This window comes from Brachyhypopomus gauderio, chromosome 2, assembly GCF_052324685.1.
Source record: "Brachyhypopomus gauderio isolate BG-103 chromosome 2, BGAUD_0.2, whole genome shotgun sequence".
Taxonomy (NCBI): Eukaryota; Metazoa; Chordata; class Actinopteri; order Gymnotiformes; family Hypopomidae; genus Brachyhypopomus; species Brachyhypopomus gauderio.
Genome location: NC_135212.1, coordinates 12,435,073 through 12,458,840, shown reverse-complemented (window position 1 = coordinate 12,458,840; position 23,768 = coordinate 12,435,073). Strand labels below are relative to the sequence as shown.

At 40.9% G+C, this 23,768-nt stretch overlaps 2 protein-coding genes across 5 annotated transcripts; one reads left to right on the top strand and one right to left on the bottom strand.

Annotated features, from left to right (window-relative positions):
• Window positions 1-101: 101 nt before the first annotated feature.
• otop2 (otopetrin 2) lies at window positions 102-23,449 on the bottom strand. Of its 3 annotated transcripts, none has more exons than XM_076987265.1 (7): window positions 22,136-23,449; window positions 2,786-3,186; window positions 2,282-2,418; window positions 2,132-2,190; window positions 1,832-1,962; window positions 867-1,678; window positions 102-700 (listed from the first exon to the last, which is right to left on the bottom strand). In XM_076987265.1, the coding sequence occupies exons 2-7, from the start codon at window positions 3,180-3,182 to the stop codon at window positions 530-532; spliced, it is 1,707 nt and encodes a 568-aa protein (XP_076843380.1). In that variant the 5' UTR covers window positions 3,183-3,186; window positions 22,136-23,449; the 3' UTR covers window positions 102-529. The 3 variants fall into 3 exon arrangements, with proteins under 3 accessions (XP_076843380.1, XP_076843381.1, XP_076843379.1); XM_076987266.1 differs by lacking the exon at window positions 22,136-23,449 and adding an exon at window positions 3,713-3,840; XM_076987264.1 differs by lacking the exon at window positions 22,136-23,449 and having other exon boundaries at window positions 2,786-3,309.
• ush1ga (Usher syndrome 1Ga (autosomal recessive)) lies at window positions 11,128-18,382 on the top strand. 2 transcript variants are annotated; one of them, XM_076997409.1, is made up of 4 exons: window positions 11,130-11,672; window positions 15,201-15,654; window positions 16,322-17,124; window positions 17,442-18,382. In XM_076997409.1, the coding sequence occupies exons 1-4, from the start codon at window positions 11,503-11,505 to the stop codon at window positions 17,443-17,445; spliced, it is 1,431 nt and encodes a 476-aa protein (XP_076853524.1). In that variant the 5' UTR covers window positions 11,130-11,502; the 3' UTR covers window positions 17,446-18,382. The 2 variants fall into 2 exon arrangements, with proteins under 2 accessions (XP_076853525.1, XP_076853524.1); XM_076997410.1 differs by lacking the exon at window positions 17,442-18,382 and having other exon boundaries at window positions 11,128-11,672; window positions 16,322-17,128.
• Window positions 23,450-23,768: the final 319 nt, after the last annotated feature.

Below are 23,768 nucleotides of genomic sequence, written 5' to 3'. Positions count from 1 at the left end.
AGCAGTGTGTTCTGCAAATTATTTCTTTAATGTCAATAGCACATTTTCTGTGCCTGGAGGTCTTCTCTGGTTTCGATATTGCAGACACTCAAATTAATTAAGTCTGAGTCAAGAGAAATTACATAAAGATCATTTATCTTTATGTATCTAATAAAAGTTCATGTTCATACTGGAAGCACAAAGGCTTGTCCCTCAATGTTACACATTGTACAGTTCAGTTTATAAAATATTTTAAGTGCACATAGTATAATATACAGTATTCAGACACACACACAGATGAAATGTTGTTCATTCAATTACCAAATAAAAATATTAATTCTGACTACTTACAAACGACATCTATGCAACATGTCATTTTTTTAAAAAAGGTCAGAATTGACTTGTTTTAATTGCATTACTTAATCTCTCCAGGGGTATATCTTCAATAAATCCAAATAAAAAAAAACTAAATGGTCCCACATTATACAAATCCATTGTATTGGTTCCAAAATTTTATAAAATATATACATAGATTCTACGTAATATATGCTTAAGACTTAAGGTACACCTCAAAGAGACTGGCCACAGAGTGCATTCTGTAGAAGATACCGAACGGCAGGCCCACATTGACCACGGCCACCCACATGTTGAACTGGTAGAAATCCGTCCCGATGGGGTTGTCGAACTGCGGCCGTGCTCCAAACGCGGGCATGATCCAGAGCTGTGGGGCGGAAGGGGAGGGGTTTACACACCTACACATACTACCATTACACGGTGAAGCCCCATAAATACACTACTGATCGAATAATCTTTCATATCTGCCATTAGAACCAGGTGGATGGTCCTACCGTGTCAGGTGATTTATGGTTGTGAGGTAAGATACTCACAATGATGTTGGAGAGCAGCAGAAAGGCTGAGATCTCTTTAAGCAGCTTCCTCTTCCAGGGCAGGGGTTTGTGGGCCGTCACGGTGATGGAGCCACGGGGCGTGAGCACGCCACTGGACCTCCTGTCCTCCTGCGCCTGCAACGCCAGCAGGTTGGAGAAGACGCTGGCGCGGCGTGACTCGTGGTGGGGCTCCCGCCGCAACCCCTCGATGATGAAAACGTTCTGCACCAGGAGCTCCGCCACGGTCAGCACGGACAGAGCCAGGTTCAGCGCGTTCACCGTACCGTCCACCCCCAACGCCAACACCGCCACTATGGTGAAGTAGGAGACGGTGAACTGGCCCATGGAGGCACCCATCAGGAGCCCCACGTCCAGGCTGCGGGTGGGGTTCTTGCCCAGGGCGTGCTCCCGCCGCTCCAGCCGGTATATCACACATCCGGCCACCGTCACCCCCGTCATGAGCGCCACGGTCACCATGTTGGCGATGTAGTAGATGGTGAGCGCCGCCTCCTTCTTCTGCTGCTCGTCGGACGCCACGTCCACCTCGTAGACCACGAACGTGGCCAGGCCGGCCACCAGCACCACCAGGCCCCCCACGGGGCCCACCAGGACGTCTCTCAGGTGGAACCGGTGCTCGTGGGGCTGGTGGTCGTCCACCACGCGCCCCACGTTCTTCCACATCACGTAGGCCATGGCCGAGGCGAACAGGCTGTACTCGATGTTGAACGGGTAGAGGTAGTAATATGCATCCTCGAAGATACTGCAAGCTGGGTAGCTACACTCACAGTTGTTGTCTCCATTGGAAGCACTGGCTGAAATCACAAAGGAAAAATGGGATATCAGATACAGAGCAAGACAAATGTGCAACCGACTACAGAACTATTTATTAAAGGGCCATGCTGAGCTGAGCATATTAGCAATTAAATATAATTAGTGTTACAGCATTCCTTAATGGGAAAACTGACCTCTAACTGTGAGACTATGGGAAGAGTGGCTGACATTGCCACTGGGATAAACCGTCTGATGCAGAGATTCATCTGTCACTGCCGTCATCCATACCATGAGGTTCGTGGCCAAGGAAAGCATTAACCCACAGCTGTGTGTGTGAGAGAGAGAGAGAGAGAGGTGTCATCACAGCTCATAGTACCAATTCACTTATGTCCAGATTCACTACTATTTTCAAAGGGTGTGTGTTAAGTGTGAGAAGTCTAGTCCCTCGCACCAGAGTTCTCTTAATTACAATAACTGTACATCTGCACGCTCACCGAGTGATGATTCTCTGGACCTGAACGCAGTCCCTCGCGTGGAGCCACAGAAAGTAGGTCTGAAACACAGAAGAAAGGCAGACGTACATAAAAATGGAGAAGGGAATTATGTGTTGATGGGGTGTGTTTGTACGCATGAGGTCAGTTTACCTGCACCAGAGTAAATATGGCTTGCACAACTGGGAAGGCGATTTTCACAGGGGAGTCACAGTGTGCGTAACCCACGTAGAGAGCGATCTTAAACACGTCCATGATCAGGCTGCACACGCCAAATAACACCAGGCCACCTGGGAAAGACATGGAAGTGGAGCGTGGGTGGAGACAGGGCTACAGCAGCCATGCACCATGGTTCACGTACAGTAAAATAAGGGAGATGTGTGAGTTTTAGTTAAATAAAAAATCATGATCAATATATTTTTTTAAATAACAGAAGTCTAAAAAACATTTTCTGCATAATGGACAAATAGACAAAATACCCATTGTGCAGTAATGTAATCTTAAGGGTAGCCTACTGTTTTTCTGAATATGATAAATAATGTAGTGTTTTACATCTAGTATCAGTTTTAGCATGTTTAGTATTTAGTGTTTTTAGTGCACCTCTCGCGCACTTTAGGGTATCTAAACTGGAAAGTGGTGCTGGAAACATATTCCCACCTCTAAGCCATACGGGTCCGGCATGGACGTCTTTGTAGAGAACAGCCTCGTCCTCCCGGAACGTGCAAACTTTGTAAAAGATCATCCAGACGACGGTGGGAATCATGAGGGCGATGAGGAAGAACTGCACGTGGTCGCTGGTGACCTGCAGTGCGTTAAAGACGCTGCCGCTCACCAGCGCGCAGCCCAAGATCACCACGTTCATCAGGAGGAACCCGGAGAGCATCCAACTCCAGCTACTGCTCTTGTCCTGCCAAACGCCCCCGGAGGACAAGGCGATGCTGGCCGAGCGCTGCCCCGTCAGCCCGTGCAGTCCCGCGTGCGCTCCCGCGTGCACTCCCGCGTGCACAGTGGATATCTGGACCCCCGCGCTCTCCGGGTCATCCTTAACACTCATTTTACTGTGTTGAAAAAATAAGCCATTGAAGGACAAGTTAAGCTCGTTGAAGTCATGGATGTGTAGCACCCTGAAGTCCATCTGTAACTGCGTTTTTGTGCAGGCTGCAGTAATGTTCCGTTCAGACGCGCTGACTACACCTGCCTATAACCTTTATCGCTCAGCTGACTCACCGCCACGCGTCATTCTAGGCGTTGACAAGGCAATTCATTTTATGCGTTTTTCATATAGACCTGTCAAGGTACCCTACTCCACAGAGCCAAACGCGACATAATTTTATGCATATGTTCATCACATGACATTTATACATGATTTCACCACAAAGTCAGAGCAAAAGATTGAGTTAAGGTAAGTTGGGAATATAACACCTGTTACATGTTACAGTGTTATAAGTATTAATATTTAGCACAACGGTCGCTCTGTTATGTTCCCACTCCAAAATCCTACAAGATTAAAAGTCTCCAGTTATATGACATAACTTCGCACTTAAAATTATAAATTTTATATTATAAAATTATTAGGCACATCACCTGCACGCATTCCTGTTTGCTTCAAACTAATATCAGGTGGGCTGTGAGCCATGCTCAAGCTCTTTTGTCTCGATGTAATATCAGAAGACCACTGAGAACCTGACAGTTTCACAAAGGATTTAAAAAGATCAGAGAGGAACCACCACACACCCTTTGGCAGCAGGTGTTTTGATAATTAAAATCTTCATACTTGTACTGTGCAGCGTTTTATAAATCGCAGACTATCAAATACTGGAGAGAACTTTAGTATTATTTAATGTTTTCTTCCACTACTTGTAGACTGTATCATTATCAGTGTGCGCTCTGGACAAACAGGTGTTAAAACCACTGGTCTCTGTTTAACCACTGGCTAAAACTAAAGCCATTGGTGTACATTTTAAAGAAATCCTTTAATTCGTAGTCGCTAGTTTTCAACATCTCTCAAGGTCCTGTTGAAAAAATATTCACCAAGGTTCCCTGTCTGCTTGCTAAGACATAATCAACTCCTCATAATAGTTTGATATGGCTGAAGAAGGGGATGTTGAACAGGCTGAATCATTCCCAAATACACCTTATACACTTCCCTGGAATTACAAAGTCACTTACAAGCTGGCCTGATGACAAATATTTAGAAGTTGTGCAATCAAACATGGAAACACCTGAGACCCAACAAATCGCCTTTCTCACCTGCATCTCACAGCATTAGATGGTTTTCATCACAACTCGCATCCAAGAATTATAACTAAATTCTTATTTAACACTTATATCCATACATTTAGATTTGAAAATGAATGTTAAACTAAAGACTAAATTAAGACTTATATCTATTGATTTAGCTGTGGAATATTGGAGGTTTGAATATATGTTCCAATACCAGGTGACCGCTGCTTGAACTAAACACAGGCCAGTCAATAGCCAGCGTGCCATTTTGATAACATTATTTAACCAGCGAGGTCATTCTTGGACTATTCCTTTTTGTGTCTGTGGAGACAGAGCAAATGATTTAACCACGTACCCATTTAAACCAATAAATACTAGACTTTTATTAAATTATACTTTCAGGTTGCCCTATCAGTCCTTATGATAAGAAAGATCACTGAACCTCAACTTATTAAAATTAAATAAATATTATACATTTTATATTTTTATTGTTATTACAAAAATGATTATAATAAATATTAAAAGTTGGAAAGAGTGCCTTCTAGATAATTTAAACCTGAAATACTACAGTTGGTATTGACTTGTAAAAAAGCTTTGAAAATGTTTCCATACAGACCTGTGTGTGGGTCTCACCTACAGCAGTGCCTGTAGCAGGACTTCAGGTTGTGAGAAAATTGCCTCTTTCATTGGTTTTATATCCCCACATACCACTAAGATTTATATGTTCCACTAGACATGCAAGCAAGGACATGACTCTAATAAATAAAAACATCTCCCAGACCTACAGTTATATAGCAAGGCACCATCATACATAGATGTGTAGTATTTATGGGATAATGGCTTGAAGACTATCTGTGTATAGACATAAAAATCTCAAGGATAGTCAGACTTGATGAATATGATGTTTCTGGTTAATGATCGGGGAACATTTTGTTAAAATTATAAAAATGGGGTCAGAAAGGAGTAATCGTGCTCACACAGCCTGATCCAGGAGTGATCCGTTATTTATTTTTATGTAACACCCCATTGGTAAGATTCAATCCCCTTTAATTACAATCAACCAATGCTAGTGGTTGTTCTACTCAGCAAAGACGCGATTACATGACAAGCTGAACTTCTCGCAGTAGTGCAACACAATGTCACCTATTTTCTTTTATGCCAGATAAATTATAAATTATAAACAATCACATGTACAAATACTTTCAACATTTAGTGAACAATTACAGCCATTAAGTAGTGGGATACATTTTATTTTAACGTTGTAAGCGTGTCGTCTCTTTTATGGTTATAGTTAAAGGAGATACACGTGAGCTCTGAGTCTCACGTGTCTCTATCAAACCATTCCCCCCTCACACTGGAGCTGATGGTCAGCTTTCTCACATGAGTTTATTTGCAGTGTGTAAACAGTAATCTACTGTGATTGAGTGGAATTGCAATTTATGGCTGTCATTTGTTGTGATTATGTGATTGGTGGGTTTACCAGCCAATGAGCTGCAGCAAGCACTGTTGATTAAGATAACACTAATTTCCCTATTAGTCCCCAAATGGAAATTAGAGTGTGATAAGTGGACATAATAAAAATATAATACTAAATTATTGCTCAGAAATACTACACAACAAATATATCTACATATAACAATAATTTATAAGGGTCCCACATACATATAAGAAGTATGTAGATCATTATCATAATAAAAGATAATGATAATGATCTACATCACCTACATCTACATTTACATTATTATCATGATAAAAGGTCCAAACCAAAGAGTTCTGACAGCTCTGACTGTGTCAGCAGAAGACGTGATCAGCTTAAAGAGATTCTGATAGTGAGTGATCAACAATCAACATACACAAAGGGAACTGGGCTAGACATGCAGACGATAGAACTTTTCATTCACCGTGGTTAAAATGGACCATGGTAACAGCGGTCATAGACACCTGACATCACATCCTCCACAGGTGGAGCTTCAGGTGGGAGGTGGTGTTTTCAGATGGGTGTAAGGTGAGGTGCTCAGTCAGCTCAGCAGAAGCATTCGTGTACTCCACTACTGCTGTTATTGTAATACAGATTTGTCATTCTTCATCAAGTTGAGAAAGATGACTTTTCTTACAAGTGAGTGTATGTGTACCTGTGTGTATGTGTGTGTGTGTGTGTGTGTGTGTGTGTGTGTGTGTGTGTATGTGTGTGTGTGTATGTGTGTGTGTATTTATATATATATATATGTATATATATACAGATTTAAGTATCTATAGTAGAACCAAATGATGTGGTCTTTGTGTAAAAAACATTTAAAAAAGAGTATGACTAGTACAAAAAAAGCAGTTCTGAAGGCATTTAGTCTGATAGCTACAGGGAGAAATGACCTGTGCCTCTAGATAGTTAAGTTTAATGAAGTTAGTTTTGGGGAATCTATTTAGATTGTTTTGTTATTTATTTTGGCATGAGGCCGTACTGATATTATACTCCTGATTTTGGTTGTATTGTGTTAATGATGTGGGCTTATGAAATATTATAAAACATTAGACTAATACCTTATTGGTGTAAAAGAAAAATCAAGGACAGATTTCACTATAACCACAGGCAGCAGGCGATATAACACACCCTGCACTTATTATGATCATGCTTTTCCTAACATATATGGATAAGTACGTAAAGAAATTGTGTCTGTATTTATAGGATATCCCACCTGCTACCATCTACAAGGTCAATGTGAGCAATCTAATCATACACTGCATGACCTTCTCTCCAAAGCAGAAGAGGCACTGATCACTTCATTTGTCTCAGCTAACAAATTCTTATAATACCACAGCTGCCTGTGGAGTTTTGTCAGATGCCGACCAAGAAGTAGGAGATGCCACCACAGGTGAGCAGGTGCAACTGTACCCAGAATGACTTCAAGATTCCTTTTGGTTTTGTGGAAAAATATAACACTAAGACAGAGATCCAGAGCTAGATGGGATTTATATATAATGAATCATGCTGTGCATGATCATGTTAAGATTTGGGGTGAGTGGTCCCAACATTATGTAGTGCTGCTGCCAACAGATCAGACTACAGGTGGCGCTATAATGTACCCAAATGTGTTCCAGTCCATAACTCCTACACTGTATGTCATACAGACAAAATTATTTTTTCCAGTTATTACTACATTTGAGAAACACTCAGCTCTGCCCACTATAATTTTGAGCTACTTTGCATATAATGCAAAATTGTACATATAATACAAGGAAAACCATAATTTAGAAACATAACATATATGTTTCTAAATTATGCAACTAATCATTTATATTGATTAAAATTAACCTTGACATCTCATAGCTCATGTGATATTCTTTTATCCAAAACACCTTACAACTAAGGCAACTTGAAGGAATCAAAGATCTTCAAAGCAGTATAGAGTCAGTACTGCATATCCACCATGGAAACAGAGTTAAATTGATTCCTATATGTCCAAATCTTCTAAATCTATATTTCTTTACTTTCTGTTATCTGAGATACAGTACAGTACCGCATGAGTAAAGGTGGTCTACAAAGAATAACAAATGTATAACTGAAATATAGTGGCGATTCCAGGGTACACTATAGGTGCCTTCATCAAGTTTGCAAGTGTGAGTTGAAGCACTGTGGATGCTGAAAACATACAGCATGTGTGCTTGTTCGTGACTTTCTCAGTTTTTGGTGATGTTATGAAAAGCTATATATTTAAACTAGTTAGGTAGGCAAGTCCCCATGGTGGAAATAGCAAAGTAAGACTTGAAGAGATTGAGCTTCCTGTTCCCACACCACTGGGACTGGAGCTGATGCTGACTAATGTAGGTTGTGCTGATAACATATTTCTGCTGTTACTGATGTTTAATTTGTGAATTTGGTTTCAGTTTGTTTGCAGTGTGCAGTGTAGTGTGTGTTTGTGTTAAGTAAATGCATTTCCTTTGTAACCAGGTTGGTCTGTCACCTGTGTATAATTACACAAAAATGTACTGTATTTGTTTATCTGTTTATCTAGTTGTGAATATGTGAGATCCAGACTCCTCCCCTTTCTGTTTTCTTCTTTTGTGGTGTTTCCCCCCCAAGTATAAATAGCGACCACCCATTTTAACTCTCCCCTTTTCATTTTAATATCGTGGGAGAGGTATGTCACTATTTGTTATCCACCCATTTTATTTCAGTTATGGTGGTGATGGGGAAATGTTTCACAAATCTATTATTTGTGCTTCACTCACTTTTCTTCCGTTATGCTTTTACAGTGCTGGAGTGAGTTTTTCAGCATTGTTCTATGTACTTGTACTAACAGGAGTGGCTGATCCAATAAAAGAAGATCGCCTACAAAGTGGCGAATAATCTTTACACAACACAGAAACACACCGGTCACACCTTTACATGGAAAAGGAAATTCTGCCTTTTCTTTTGAATGATCTTTGTTTATTGTCCTTGCTTATACACTTATTCCCACTGATCTCATTGGGCAGCCCAGCTAGGAACCAGTCCATGATTTATGTATTTATGTGTGCATGGGTGTGTGTGTGTGTGTGTGTGTGTGTGTGTGTGTGTGTGTGTGTGTGAGAGAGAGAGAGAGAGAGAGAGAGAGAGAGAGAGAGAAAGCATATGTGTAATTTTTTTCATAGTCAATAAATTACAAAATAACTATAGGTTCTAAATAACTAAATTATAGCTAAAATAGAATTATGTTTACATTTTCAACTGAGTAGTATCAGTTAAAATTGAGACCTTTTATTGAAATACCAGAGGGAGCATTGTTTTCTTAGCAAGGTAAGGATGTCTTGGTATATTTTCTTTTAATTGTTAAGCAGTCATGTGACTATATGATGGTCATATGACTGTATGATCATGTGTTAGTTACTTTATATCTCATGGTGTTAACATACTTCATAATGCTGCACAAACCTCCCAGATTTACTGTTGTGTGATACATAATTTCCTTATCATGGAAAACAGACAAATGAATAAAATACTTTCTTTTGGATTATTTAGGGAGTATTTTCTCTGAGGCACGTAGATTGAGAGTATGGAAACCATAGTACAATAATCAGGATTATAAACAGGCTTGATTACACCACACCCCGGAGTAGTGATAGTTGATGTCTAACTTTATCGGCCCTCGGATTTTGAATTAGGGTTGTCACAATGTCATGACTTCACAGTTATTTCAGAGTGTACAATTGGAAAAAGTCAGTATGGATTTTTTCAAAATGCTAGTTTCTATGTATTACCATCAACCTGTTCGTTTCTTTCCTCAAACCATCTATTTTGTGTGCAGAAACTTCCCAAAAGTTTGTATATGTGTGCATCGGCGCAGATGGAAATTCTGAAGTGAGGGGGACCAAGCTGTACAATATATACGTTTATGCTTGTAGATGCTAGATTTCGGATGGGGTCAATATAAATCTGGAGGGGACATGTCCCCCCCCGTCCCCAGTGCCATCTGCGCCCCTGTATGTGTGCATGTATATGTTTATGTGTGTATGGACATGTGAATGTGTGTGTACATTACGTGTTTATCAATTTTCATATTTATTTGATCAGTGTACTGAGCTTTCCTTTTCCCAATCAAAATTTGTCCTCCGCTTTTAACCCATCTGTGCAGTCAGAACACACACACACACTAGTGATTACTAGGGGGCTGTGGATCACACGTGCCCAGACCGGTAGGCAGCCCTAGCCCGGCGCCCGGGGAGCAGTTGGGGTTAGATGCCTTGCGCAAGGGTAGGGTACCTCAGTCATGGCCTCAGGTCTGGGAATTGAACCCACCACCCTCCGGTCACAAGACCAGTTCCCTACCACCAGGCCATGACTGCCCCAATATATATATAACATATATCTGGTTGTTATTTTAAAAATGTTTTTATCATAATTATACATAATTATACAGGTTATTTTTCTATTACATGAACCTCTAAATTCTTTTAAAACTCCCACTTTGAAAATTATTAGAACCTAGTGTTTCTCTCACAAGTAGTGTGCCAGATATATTCCTTATATACATATTATTTATTAAATAAATATATAACTATATGAATGAAAGCTCAAGTCCAGGTATGCTATCATGTGCATAAAAAAGTTCCTATAGTATGTTTGCCATCTTTTCTTTTTGTGATGTTGTGATGTTTTTTACTAGGTTTGACACTATTATCGATACCATAACATTTAAAACCAAAACACCCTTAATACAACACTGTTCAACAAGAAGATACTGTAACAACTCAGAGTATAAGTTAAAATGAATCACCAAGAAAAACCTCTCACATTACCTTTCACCTTTTTACAAGCATTTTAGACACGTGTAAGTGCTATCTCTATATGTGGAGAACGGCTTGACATGGAGTTTATACATGCTTTTGGAAGGGCTAATTTGATATAATCTAGAGATAAGTATTTGTACTACATACTTTAAAGGTTTATTTTACAAGACAAAAACCGCACATTCCTTATAAAAATATTGAATGCATAGTTTGGACATTGTTTATTAAAATCATAACGTTACAGCACAGTAATATAACGTACGTAAATATGAGGTTCTTAGGAGTACTTAGCCTACTGACTCCCGTTCTAAGGGATTAGTTTGTGTTTTACATATTATCAGAGGTGGAAATTCCAGGTTCAGAAAGTAAAAGTCCTCACCAGGATTTTACTCAAGCTTGCTAGATTTTCAAATTGGTGCAAGCCAGGTAAAATTAGTGGAATCAACACAATCCAGAAAGCCTGCGCAAAATCTTGGTGAAGACTTTTACTTTCCGAACCTGGAATGTTCACCTCTGCATATTATGAAGAAGTAGCACAAATTGCTGCATGATGTAAAGTTTACAGAGAAATAAGACGTTTAGAACGAAAGCATTTCGGCGCTGAAAAGTGATTCTTATCTTTTTTTAAAATAGTTCGCACTGTTTTACTTATAGCCGATTGGTCAGAGTCATCGTCGTCATAATCGATTTAGTAACGACGATTCTCAAACCACGCCTCCGGCCGCGGAGCGTCTTCGGTGTCCGTGGAAACGCGTTGCGCGCTGTTTGGGCAGCAGCAGCGGGCACGGCGATGTCGCCCACCACGGCCGACCTGGGGCTGGCGCTCACTCCCAGCGCGGACCAGAAATAAACGAGTGAAAGTGGAAAAATGATGGAGGCTGAAGTTCGAAATGAACATGAATGACAAATATCACAGGGCGGCTCGAGATGGCTACCTGGACCTGCTGAAGGAGGCGACGCGGAAGGACCTGAACGCCCCCGACGAGGATGGCATGACACCAACGTTATGGGCCGCGTACCACGGCAACTTGGAGGCGCTCAGACTCATCGCGGGCCGGGGGTGAGTTCGGCTGCGCTCCCATATGTTCGTTTGTTCCACCTTTTTGTTGACTTCTGGACCAGAATATGGCGCGTGTTTAATGCGAAGGGAATGTAAAGGGATATCCAACCTTGGGGAAGGTGAGTTATGAGAGGCTGTCATTAAATATTGGTTTGCCACCATCATGGTGGTGAAGTTACTTCTCGGTGTCCCAATATTGCATTTCACTGCCTTCTGCTCCCAGGAAAGGGATATCAAGTTCCTATCAAATCTGATGTTGTTTTGACACAAAATGTAGCTATCACAAAATCAGGATAGGCGTAGTTCATATATTGAAGTTACGAAAAGGGTTTTATTTCTCTATTTTACAAGAGAAATACACTGTCTTTACTAAAGCATGGTTGTTCTTATCAAGTGCATCTGATATACAGTGCCTGTTCTTTTACAAACATGCCTGTTCAGCATTAAGTAAAATGATGCAGTAAGGCAAATGCATAATCCTTGCAAAATTTCTCATCGTTCATGTTTGAGTTGCACACATTCTCAGCATTTGCATTTGAGTTACATAAGATCTCAGTGTTCACGTTTGAGTTGTGTGAGTTCTTGGCATTCATGTTTGAGTTGCACAAATTCTTAGAGTTCATGTTTGCCCTTTGCAGTTCTCATGTTTCCCCTTGCAGATGTACCCAGCATTCCAGTATAATATTCCAGAGTTCTCCACAACAGATTGTGCCTCAAAGTCCTTTTTTAAATATCCTAACTCATTCTGCTCATGCAGCAGGACTAATAAGTGCCTTAGTGCCACTTTATTAATTACAGACAATCACTTGACCATCGTTTAATGAATGAATGAATTAATGACCCTACAAAAGTCTTTCCGGCTGACATGCCCATAAGGAAAGAAGTTAAGAACAGGTCCACAAAGGTCCAGGCTGTTACGCATGGCTACAATAGCAGGTCTGGCACTAGCTATCTCTTCCAGTTCCATGCCAAATGTCTGTTAATATGCCTCCATGCATGCAAGGGGCCCAATTAAGGTTCCTTTACTTCCGTGAGCCACTGGGTACAATTCCCTTTTGTCTACAGGGAAGTGAATGCAAACACAAGGAGCATGCTAAAAAAAAACCTCTCCCACTCTTCCTTGCATGTGAACTCTGAACACAAGGCTTGTGTCACACGAGGTTGTCGCACAGAACCGTGCACAGGGAAGCATGCTTTTCCCATCCATGCTCTGCAGCACATAAGACAGACATTTATAGCTAATGGTGGCTCATATAGCAGTCAGTGCTTGTGAGATTATTGCATAGGTTTGCTGTCAGGTTAGGGGCTTTATAGCATGGTAGCAGCAATCTATTTTAGTGGCCAGAGTTCAATAATGGTGTCAATGCAAGATATGGTTGGGAATTTGGGGGGCTGCTTCCGAGGTATTGTAAGCTTTTAGTAACTTTTAGCTGACTTTTTAAATAAATGTTGTTTCTGTACCCTGATATCTTGTATGTGAGCTATGTAGATTAGCAGTGTACCCTTTATTTAAGCTACACTGTACTACAAACAACACCATTCACTCCAGCACACCTGTATCAACACTAGGTGTGTGACTGTACGCCATTTCACCTGTCAGCCTTCCTCAGTCCAAAGCACTTTGCTCAGAAGTGAAGGTAATTTCTAACGAACCTCTTGAAACTCCCTACATGTGAGTGTGATAGGTGGATCAGGGAGCATGTGGTTTTTATCAAGTAGTTCATCTCCTAAAACAAACCCTGTTTCTGTGTTATCCCACCTTCCTTCTGCTACAAAAACTGTATATACATGAGCATTTGAGACATGTCATGATAATATCTCGAAGAGAAGGTCGAGACCAGGATGATCTCGGTCAGCGGGAGACAATCCCAGTGTTGACTAAGCCCAGCACGGCACTTGGCGACGCTACGGCCGTCTGTGAGAACCTCACAGTTTTGCTCATCTATAATGCACTGCTGCTAGTCTTTGCCTGCAGCCCCTCAAATATTGATGAGATCCACTGCTCCATAGGTGCCACAGAGCCTGGCCAGATCCAGGTCAGAAGTTGCATATATTAAACTTCTCCAAGTAAGATCACTGATCTGGGGTCAGTGTTTACTTTTAATTTCCCAATAATTCAGTTGTGCAGTCAGGGAAGAGACTAGTTAACATCACTCCAATACTCCACTGACTATTTGTACTTTCAAGAGAGTACAGGGATTTCACAGCTGTCTAAAGTTATTCCACTGTTACCAAAAACATATATTTAAAAGTAATGTGTTTAGCAAAGTAGAATGGACACAGGAAATTAAGTGATATAAAAAAAACAGTGAGTGAGAAGATACGATTTAATTCACTGTCATTTTTTCATTAGCTTTAGTGAAACTAAAGGCAGTTTAGTAAAACAAAAAAAATTCACTAGTTTTTGTTTTGTTTTGAGCACACTTGACAAAGCACTTTTGAAGTGCAGAACTACCTTTTCAGAGATACATCAGATACATCTTTTAAGAGAAAGAAAAGCTGCGTTTCTGGAAAGCTAATGACCTAATGATCGGTCATCATCACTCGTCACAGGTGCAACAGAATACTGATAGTGAGGGTATGATATGTGAGGGTATGCCCCACACATGGGCACAGAGATGTGGCTCACATATTCAATTCCAGTGTTACATAACACGGCAAGGGTCTTTCAGTATATGCAAGTGGAATGGGTTCAAATTGGCACAGTAAGCGCGTGGATGTAAAACTTGGAAGTGAATGATCCTTGAAGGATGAGAAGCTATTTGAGCACATCTCCTGTAACCACATTTTCTGAGTCAGCCTTTGGAGAAAGGACCCGTCATGACACCTGATCTGTGGTTTGGTTACCAAATACTGACATTCCAAGGGTTAAATGCTTTGGACCAGGCTGTTCACTTCTGCAGATCAGCTTTGGATGACGGACTCCGCGGTGACATCACGCTGAGCACCGTGGTCTTCCCTGAAAGGAGACACTCGCAGAGTCACTTCACGAACAAATCGATGGTCAAATTACACACTCAGGTTCAGCTTCATTGAACATGAACCTTCGGTCACAGGGTTGTAGGCCATGTATTGTAATCATGTATTAGTGCAGCTTCTGTGTGGGAGTTATTATTGTCCTGAAAGCTGTGAAATGATTATTGTATTTCAAATTTTCTCAATGAATGAAACAGAATTAATACTCAGACATAGTACAGTGCGTTAGTGGTCTTGTGAAAAGAATCTGCATGCTTGAGAATGCAGTGCAGACAAGATTAGCAAAGCACTGGGGATTTGTAGAGGTGGGACCGACTAATTGGGGGCTGCTGTAAGTAAACACCTGACAGCCTCATCCTGTCTCTCCCTGAGGAGCTTAGCATTTGACTTCTGTTATACAAAATATGAACATCATATATCATATTCACAGACATGAAAATACATGCATAGTAACAAACACATGCGAAAAAATTTTGCCTGAACATGCAATTGTGAGTCTGAATTTTATATTGGATATTTTCTGTCTGTCTCTCTCCTCTGATGTGCTTGTAGAGGGAACCCTGATAAATGTGACATATGGGGCAACACACCACTCCACCTGGCCGCTGCCAACGGCCACCTCAACTGTCTGTCCTTCCTGGTGTCGTTTGGTGCCAACACGTGGTGCCTGGACAACGACTACCACACGCCTCTGGACATGGCCGCCACCAAGAACCACATGGACTGCGTGCGCTACCTGGACTCCATCGCCGCCCAGCAGACGGCCCTCAACCCCAAGATGGTGGACAAGCTGAAGAAGCGTGCCCTGCGGGACGCCGAGCGGCGTATCAGGGACTGCGTCAAGCTGCAGCGCAAGCACCACCTCCGCATGGAGCGTCGGTTCCAGAGGGAGGCCACAGAGGCCGCCTCCGTCTCCGACGCCATGAGCTTCTCCAGCTACGCCAGCAGCACCCTCAGCCGCAGGCTACACCACTTCAACACCGCCACCAGCGTGCCATACTCACAGGTATGCCTCACTCTCCAGGGATGCGCATCGCTCAGAGAAGAGCTCAGCGTGGAGTGTAGTTGATGGTCTGGGATGCTTTGTGGTGTTAGATGGAGTTGAGGAGTCTGTTCTGTCTGTAGTGTTGGTGTTGTGAGACTGTGGTGTTGATGCTGTTGTTGGGGTGTTTTTTGTAGTGTTGGAGTTGAGGGGTTTATTGCTGGGGTGGGCAATTCGTTTTTCCAAAAATTACCAAAATGGACCAGACTAATATACTTAACTCAGTTCTGCACAAAACATACTGCATACAGTTTAAATAATATTACAAAATAATAATTATTTACATTAACACAAAATGTATATCTCTGCACTTTGCATAAATCTTTCTTTTTTTTTAACGTTAGCTGACATATTTAAGGGCTAAGCAGAAATTTGAAAGCTGTCCAACAGTCGCTGACATTTGAGTGATGGTGCATAAGCAAACGTACTGGACAGATGGCAATTTACAAAACAAAAACAAAACTGTTTTAATAAAAGCAGTTGTATTTCGTGCACCTATCACAGTGTAATACGTTTACTTTTGTGGGCCTGTCAGAGATACTCAGAAGGTCAGATGTGGCCCGCTGGTCATTCAGTGCCCGGATACTGTGTGAGTTTATGGTCTTGATGTTTGGGGCGTGTCTTGTTCCAGGCTACCCTCCACGCCACAACCAGAGGAAAAACAAAGATCCAGAAGAAGCTGGAGAAGAAGAAGCATGGTGACGGGACCTTCAAGATCTACGAGGATGGACGGAAAAGCGTCCGCTCCCTTTCTGGCTTGCAGCTGGGCAACGACGTGATGTTCCTGAAGCAGGGCACCTACATGACCCCCAGGGACCACGGGCGGCGTAACATCCGCGACATGTTCCCACGGGACACCGAGGACGCCCTCTCACGTGCCATCAGCGAGCCGGACCTACAAGGGGCGGACGTGGACTACTCCGAGGTCAGCACGGACTCGGGCCACGACTCGCTCTTCAATCGGCCCGGCCTGGGCACCATGGTCTTCCGGAGGAACTACGTGAGCGGGGGTCTGTTTGGCATCGGCCCCCGAGACGACGGCAGCATGGCGGGCAGTGGGCGGGCGCACAACGTGCGACTGCGAAGCCGTCTGCAGCGCTCCCCCAGCCTGGACGACGACAGCATTGGAAGTGCCCACAGCCTCCAGGAGAGGAACATCCAGGAGCTTCCCTGGGAGGAGGTGGAACTGGGGCTGGATGATGACGATGAACCCGAGAATAACCCCCTGGAAGTGTTCCTGGCCACGCTGAGCATGAGTGAGTTCATTTCTATCTTTAAGAGAGAGAAGATTGACCTGGACGCACTGCTTCTGTGCTCAGATGACGACCTCAAAGGGATTCACGTCCCTCTGGGGCCTCGCAAGAAGATCATGGATGCATGTAAGAGACGACTGGAGACCATTGAGGAACCCGACAGGATAGATGACACTCAGTTGTAAGTTGCACAATGTACCCTCGTCATCTAAATATATACAGACCAGGCACGTTTTGAACCGTAACCAAACATTCTGTCAGGTGCTGAGGGTTGCTAATAACTCCCTTGAGTTTTATTATATGAACCCTGTATAAAGGAGATTTTTACTTTTTTAAGGTTACCACAAATTTATTTTTCTTGTAATTAAAAGGACTAGGAAATTATCCAAATCCTATCTGACAGTTGACAGTCATCAGTTGGTTTAATTAATACTATTAGACATTTTCTGTTTATCATATGATGTTCACGTGTTTCATTCATGTTTTTCTTTTTTTCAGATAATAATGTAAAGATCTTTGTCACCTATCCTGTGCATCTACACCTACAAGGTGCATCTCTGTGCATGTGATATAGACAGAAAGACTGAAGTTCTGAAGTTCTCCCTGGAGGACTCACTGAACGCAGCTCTGCCGTTCATCTTAGGGCTGGACCTTTACCACAGGAATAAGTCTAAACACCTGACAGGTGATATTACCTCCTCTTCTAGCCTGTCAAAGCAGCAATCTTGCTGAAGTTCCATGGTTGCCATAAGTATCTGTGGGCAGATGCTCCCAAGAGCCCTGGTATAGTCATACCCAGTCAGACCAGTCAGCCCAGTACATGTGCCCCTGTGAGACATGAGGCTAACGCCCTGTGTTCCCAATATGCATGCACATGCTTTGAACATTTAATTTCAGGCATGACATATATGTACAATGTTCGATATTTTTTATGACATGGACGTTTTGGTATAAACAATTTTTAAATGTACGTTTTGCAGAATATGGGGCATGTTTTGTAGACCTTGCATTACAAAGCTGAGGAACTTTTATGATGCCAAGGTTGTCAACCCCCAGCACTGCTGACCGCCAATGGAAAGCTTAGCAGTTGTGGGAGCTTTTTCAGCTCAGTTAATATCTGTAATAGAACAGCACAGTTCACTCTGACATCTGTCAGTTTGTTTACATGTGTCAAGCCATATGTAATTTTAAGACTTGAGACATGAATTTTATTATTGTAATTTTTTTACATTTTATTTTTTGATGAAACATCTTACTCTTGGCTGAGTATCTTTGGTTTTCATTTATGCCATAGAACTGCAGAAACACATTTATAGTTGAAATTGAGTATACCTGTTGATTTTATTTCACTGTACCCAGTCAGTGCTCACTATGTTTTATACTTTTAGCTTTTTTTATGTCATAAAAATTTGAGAACATAAAGATACATTACACTGAAGATCTTTATCATGTTTGTGATTCACTCAACACAATAAACAGATATTGCAGCTAGATTTGTCAAGGATTTTTACCGGTCTCACTTTTACAGGTTGTTTATGTTTTAACAGTGTAAAACTATAAAAAATGACAACGACTGTCATTATTATTACAAATCCTCTTGGAAACCTTGCCAAAGGTAACGTTTCCAAATCATATGTCCTCATCAGCAGACTACAATATAATACAATACTACAATACAATTCTACAGTGCAATGCAATACTGATACTGAACGTTTCAAAAAGAAAAACAGTTTTCCCAGACACATTTGAACTCTTTTAAGCCTCACAGACCTGGTTGTACAGGCAGTTCTATTACTGTAATCTTAATCTTCATTGTCTGCTCCTTGGATGCACAGAATGGTTCAACCAAAAAGCAGCAAAAAGTCCAGAGAGTTAACACCAACTGTTATGAAGGGATATGAGTTAAATGTTACATAACATGAATAACAAATTACACATTGTGTTTATATGATTTTAGTGTTAATAAACATCTACAGTGTTTGAGTACACTGTTAATTAAAACCTAAAAGCGTTATAAAAGTGGTAACCTTAAAAGTGTTTATGAAACAAGTGTTAATAAACACCTACAGTGTCTGTACGATTCCAGTGTGTGATGCTGCCACGAGGTGAGCAAAACACCGATACAGGACGAGGGACAGGTGATACGGATAACACACACACACAGACACACACACACACACATACTGTACATACATTCATGTATACACACGGCAGTAAACAGACATAGACAAACGTACACACGCACATCAACACATCCAAAGGGAGGAGTCAGGGCCTGCACAATGACAGTGTTAATGCCATCAGTGTTTCTGTGCAAAATTTGCTATATTCTGTGTTAAGGTTCTAAGGATTCCCTTGATTGTTCAGTTAAGTCATGGTTTCTGGGGACAATGTTCCAACAGTGACATGTTGATTCTGAAAGCTACAGTTAACGTCTTTTTCTGCCATTCTGCAACTGTTGACAGTACAGCAACAATAATAACAAGAAAGTTAGACTTGTATAGCACCTTTCACATACCAAAAGCCATTTTACAATTTCTGTGGACAGCTAGCAAACCAGAATCAGAGAACAGAGTCTACGAGACGGGCATATGGGAATTGTAGTTCAGTAGGTGGGAGCAAGGCCCTGAAGATAGTGCTGGGCAATTGAAACAATCTCGATTTGAATCATGATAAATATTTCCTCAATAATTATGTTAAGCTTTGGGCAATATAATTAAATAAAACAAAAACATGAAGATGTAGGAAACCTCACGTCCATCGTATGGAAGTGGTTTGGATATCTTTAGTCTGATCAAGCACACAATTAAGTACAATACAACATATGCCGACGTGCACTGCAAACAAAGTTTGGAAACACTTCTTATTTGTTTGCCATTTGAAAAAATACCTTCCATGCAGTTGTTATCCAGCTGCTAAACAGTGGCACTAGCCAGAAGGGGCATTTCTCCTAAACAATTCAATAATGTGACTTGTACCCCGTATGAAAAAAAATGAAAACAGTGTTTTCATGACTCAGGACACAAATAACAGAATTTGTATGGTAGCAAAATTGGTAGAAAATTGGTCAAGTTTTCTATTTCTATTATTTGGGCATGGTAATCAAAATGTCAATGTACATGTCTTTTATTGTGGATTTGAGTAATCTGCATACTGTGTGCATGTATGTATTCAGTCTTCCTTTTATTTAGAAAGATATTCTTCAAAATATTTTTTGAAAAGATATTCAGGGTGAGCCCTCAAAATCCAGCATTCTGGTTCAGTTTGGGATGACAGATGTGTAGTTGATAAATGGTTGTGGTAGTTGGCCTAACTTAATTTCCCAGCATCCCTAACAGATTATGCTGCAGATATTTGTCTATAAACATATTCATGATCTCAACTTGCATCTTTGAAGAAGATAACATGCAACCCTCAACAGACTTAAAAAGATCCATAATGTCCTGTCTTGTGTGTTTTTGCTACTGGTGATTAATGCATCATCTTGCATAGCCGCACAGTTGTGTTGTCAGCAGAATTTACCTTCAAAAAGTATCAGTAGATTTAAACAATACATACTGTTATATGAATTTACCAGGGAAGGCTGAAGGCTACTAATGAACACCTAATTTTGTAAAGACTAACAAATAAAACTGATTGCTAAAAGTACCTCAAAACTCATGTTTAGCTATACTCTTAATATCAGTGTGCTGCTGATATGTACTGTATCTGTAAAGCTGAAACAGTAGAAATCGCAGGAGACCGCAAGCTTGCGTGGCCTTGCTGTTTACTTACTTTACAACCAGTTAGTGTAGAAAGTTAAAATTAAGCTCTTTAGAGACTTCATTACTATATTTAATGTATTATATTATATAAAAAAAACCTGGAGGTTTATATACTAGAGACAGCAAAGAAAAATGAGGTGATCAGAAATACATTTGATGCTGAATTGTAGAGAAAGATCAGTACAGGACTGAATTACCTCTATTAACCATCTAAGGCTTAAACTGTGGAAATATGTGACATCCGAATGAGCCATCAGTGACAGTAATTGCTTGTAAACCTGTTGTAAAAGATGCTCAGTTAAGATTAACCTTATAGTTCACAGTGAAAGGGGCCACTTTGGGTAATACATAAAGTCATTCAAATATCTATGGAGATTTGTTGGGCAACACTAAAGTTAGAGGGTTTATAGCCATATTTCCTTAAAGATTAGCTTATTTCTCTGATAGTGAGTGTGTGCAGTAAAACTTGTATTATTCTTGCTAGTTGAAATACCCAAATGTGTTCATCTCCTAACATAGCCTCGTACGAAACACTACAAATACAAACGCAATGTACGTATATTCTAATTGGTGTTTTCTTACCAGTAACAAGCAGACTGGGGAGTTGCTCTCTTAATGGAGCTGCTATTTAGCCATTTCATGTACTTTTATGAAGGGGCCCATAACTTTATTATGGCACATAATGTAACTTTACCCTTAAATGAATCATGTGTGGGTTCAACGGTCAGAAAAAGGTGTCAACACGGAGATCCTATAGTACTATTTGTTGAACATGGCAATGTGGGATACATAAGGAAAAAATCCTGCCAACTAATTGTTTGAAATAACAACCTGACAAATAAATAATATTAATCACAAAACCGGACAAATAAATGATATGAATCACACATGCCCAGTGAAGACACAAAACAGTCAAAGATCTGACATGTTCCTTTAGCCATTCTGACTGACACTGATTCCTAAAACTCTTGACATACACTACAGTTTTCTAGATTTTCTGTCTTAATCATTCATACGTTCTCTAGACACAGTCAAGTATAATACTTAAGGAAATGCCTGAACGTCAGACTTTAACCACTAGATGCCACAACTGAGCTATATTTTCCAAAAGGTGTTTTCATTACTCTCTCCAACTGACTGTGGGTATACAGATGTTTGTATTCAGATTGGATGTGCTACAAAGCTGAGAACTGAAATCTTACTCTCAATAATGATGTCATCTGGTTAACTGCCACATTTACATACGTTAAAATGTACACATAAAAAAATAATACAGTGCCATTATAAACTAGACACAGATTAACTGTACTTTTGTGGTACTTCATGCGTAAATGTTAAAAACAAAACATCAGTGGTATCGGACCTTTGACCCTTGACCTTAATATTTTAAATTTAATTAAATTAAAATACTTTTCATACTACACTTACATGGAAGCTCTTGATTCAGCATGGATGACAACCCGGGATGGGCCCTCTGTGTCCCGACATGCAGGAGGCGTCCTGTTCACCCTCCTCTAGGGTTGGGTGGTGCACTCCAACACCAGGATCTGTCCTGTTCACCCTGATGTAGGGTTGAGTGGTGCGCTCCAACACCAGGGTCCGTCCTGTTCACCCTGATGTAGGGTTGAGTGGTGCGCTCCAACACCAAGATCTGTCCTGTTCACCCTGATGTAGGTTTGAGTGGTGTACTCCAACACCAGGATCTGTCCTGTTCACCCTGATGTAGGTTTGAGTGGTGCACTCCAACACCAGGATCTGTCCTGTTCACCCTGATGTAGGTTTGAGTGGTGCACTCCAACACCACGCTGTGGCAGTGAGAGAGGCCCCTGCATAGCTGCACGTCAGGACCTGCAGGAAACGCTGTGTCAGGCATCTCCCTGTCACTCGGAGTAAATATCCGGATATGTGTCCCCCCCACATGTCTAATTAGCTCCACTGATAAGGCAGCTGTAGTCCAGTGGGGATTAAATACTTGTTAAGTGATGCAGAACAAGACACACCAGATTTGACAAGCATCCATTATATACAGAAGATATATTTTCACAGCAGATATGCAGTGTCTTTAGAGACATATACCGATGTCAGCAAAATCACCAGAAATACACCAAAATAAACCTGACAATGTAAAAAAGGTTCTCAACATGAAGTTTGAGGAAACTCAGAAAGTATAGTGACTGTTCTATGCTCTGTCAGTAAGCTGTTTCTTCATCAAAACATTTAACTTCAAATGTGCAATTGTGCAATACATTGTGTGGATTTGAATTAAAAATATGTTGAAGATATTTTAAAATACTGAAAGACTAGATTTAAAAGACTTTTAGGTAATGTAGGGGAAAGTGAATCCAAACTGTCTGATACAGTGTGAATGTGGTCTGTGTTGTGTATGGTAAATTGAGTTGGACACAGGAGTAGCACACTGTCCCTGTAAAATTAACTACTACACTCTTTGCCCACTAGGTGGCACTGTCACTGGGGCACCACTGACTAAGTAGAAGATCGTGGAAAAGGTGTATCTAAGAAAGGACAGAATTCGTTTAGGCTTTATCTATATGTCTATAGTGCATTTAGGGTAGTCTATGGAGGTTTCTTCCTAATCCCCAACATAGGGTGATTTTTGCCACTGTCGCCTCTGGCTTGATCATTGGTGATCTGGACCCATACGATTGTAAAGCTGCTTTGTGACAACGTGTTGTAAAAAGTGCTATATAAATAAATTTGAACAAAAAAGAACAAAGAGCTATTTGGATTTCAAAATGTATAAAAATGAATATTCATAGCCTCAGAATCATAGACACTCTGCCTACAAACAATGCTTGAAATAGTGAAAGTTTTTGTGTAAAATGTAATACAAGTGCCTCTAAATTATGATCATAAATTGTTCACAACAAAGTTATTCACTCAAAGTGACAACCCTTAATGTGGAGTGACTCAATGGGCGGACGCATACACTAATAGTGAGATTTTTTGAGGGCAATACTGAGTACATTATAAATATGGACTTGCTGGGCCACCCAAGGTAGGAAATGAATCTTGGTCCTCCCAAGATTTATTCCTAAACCCC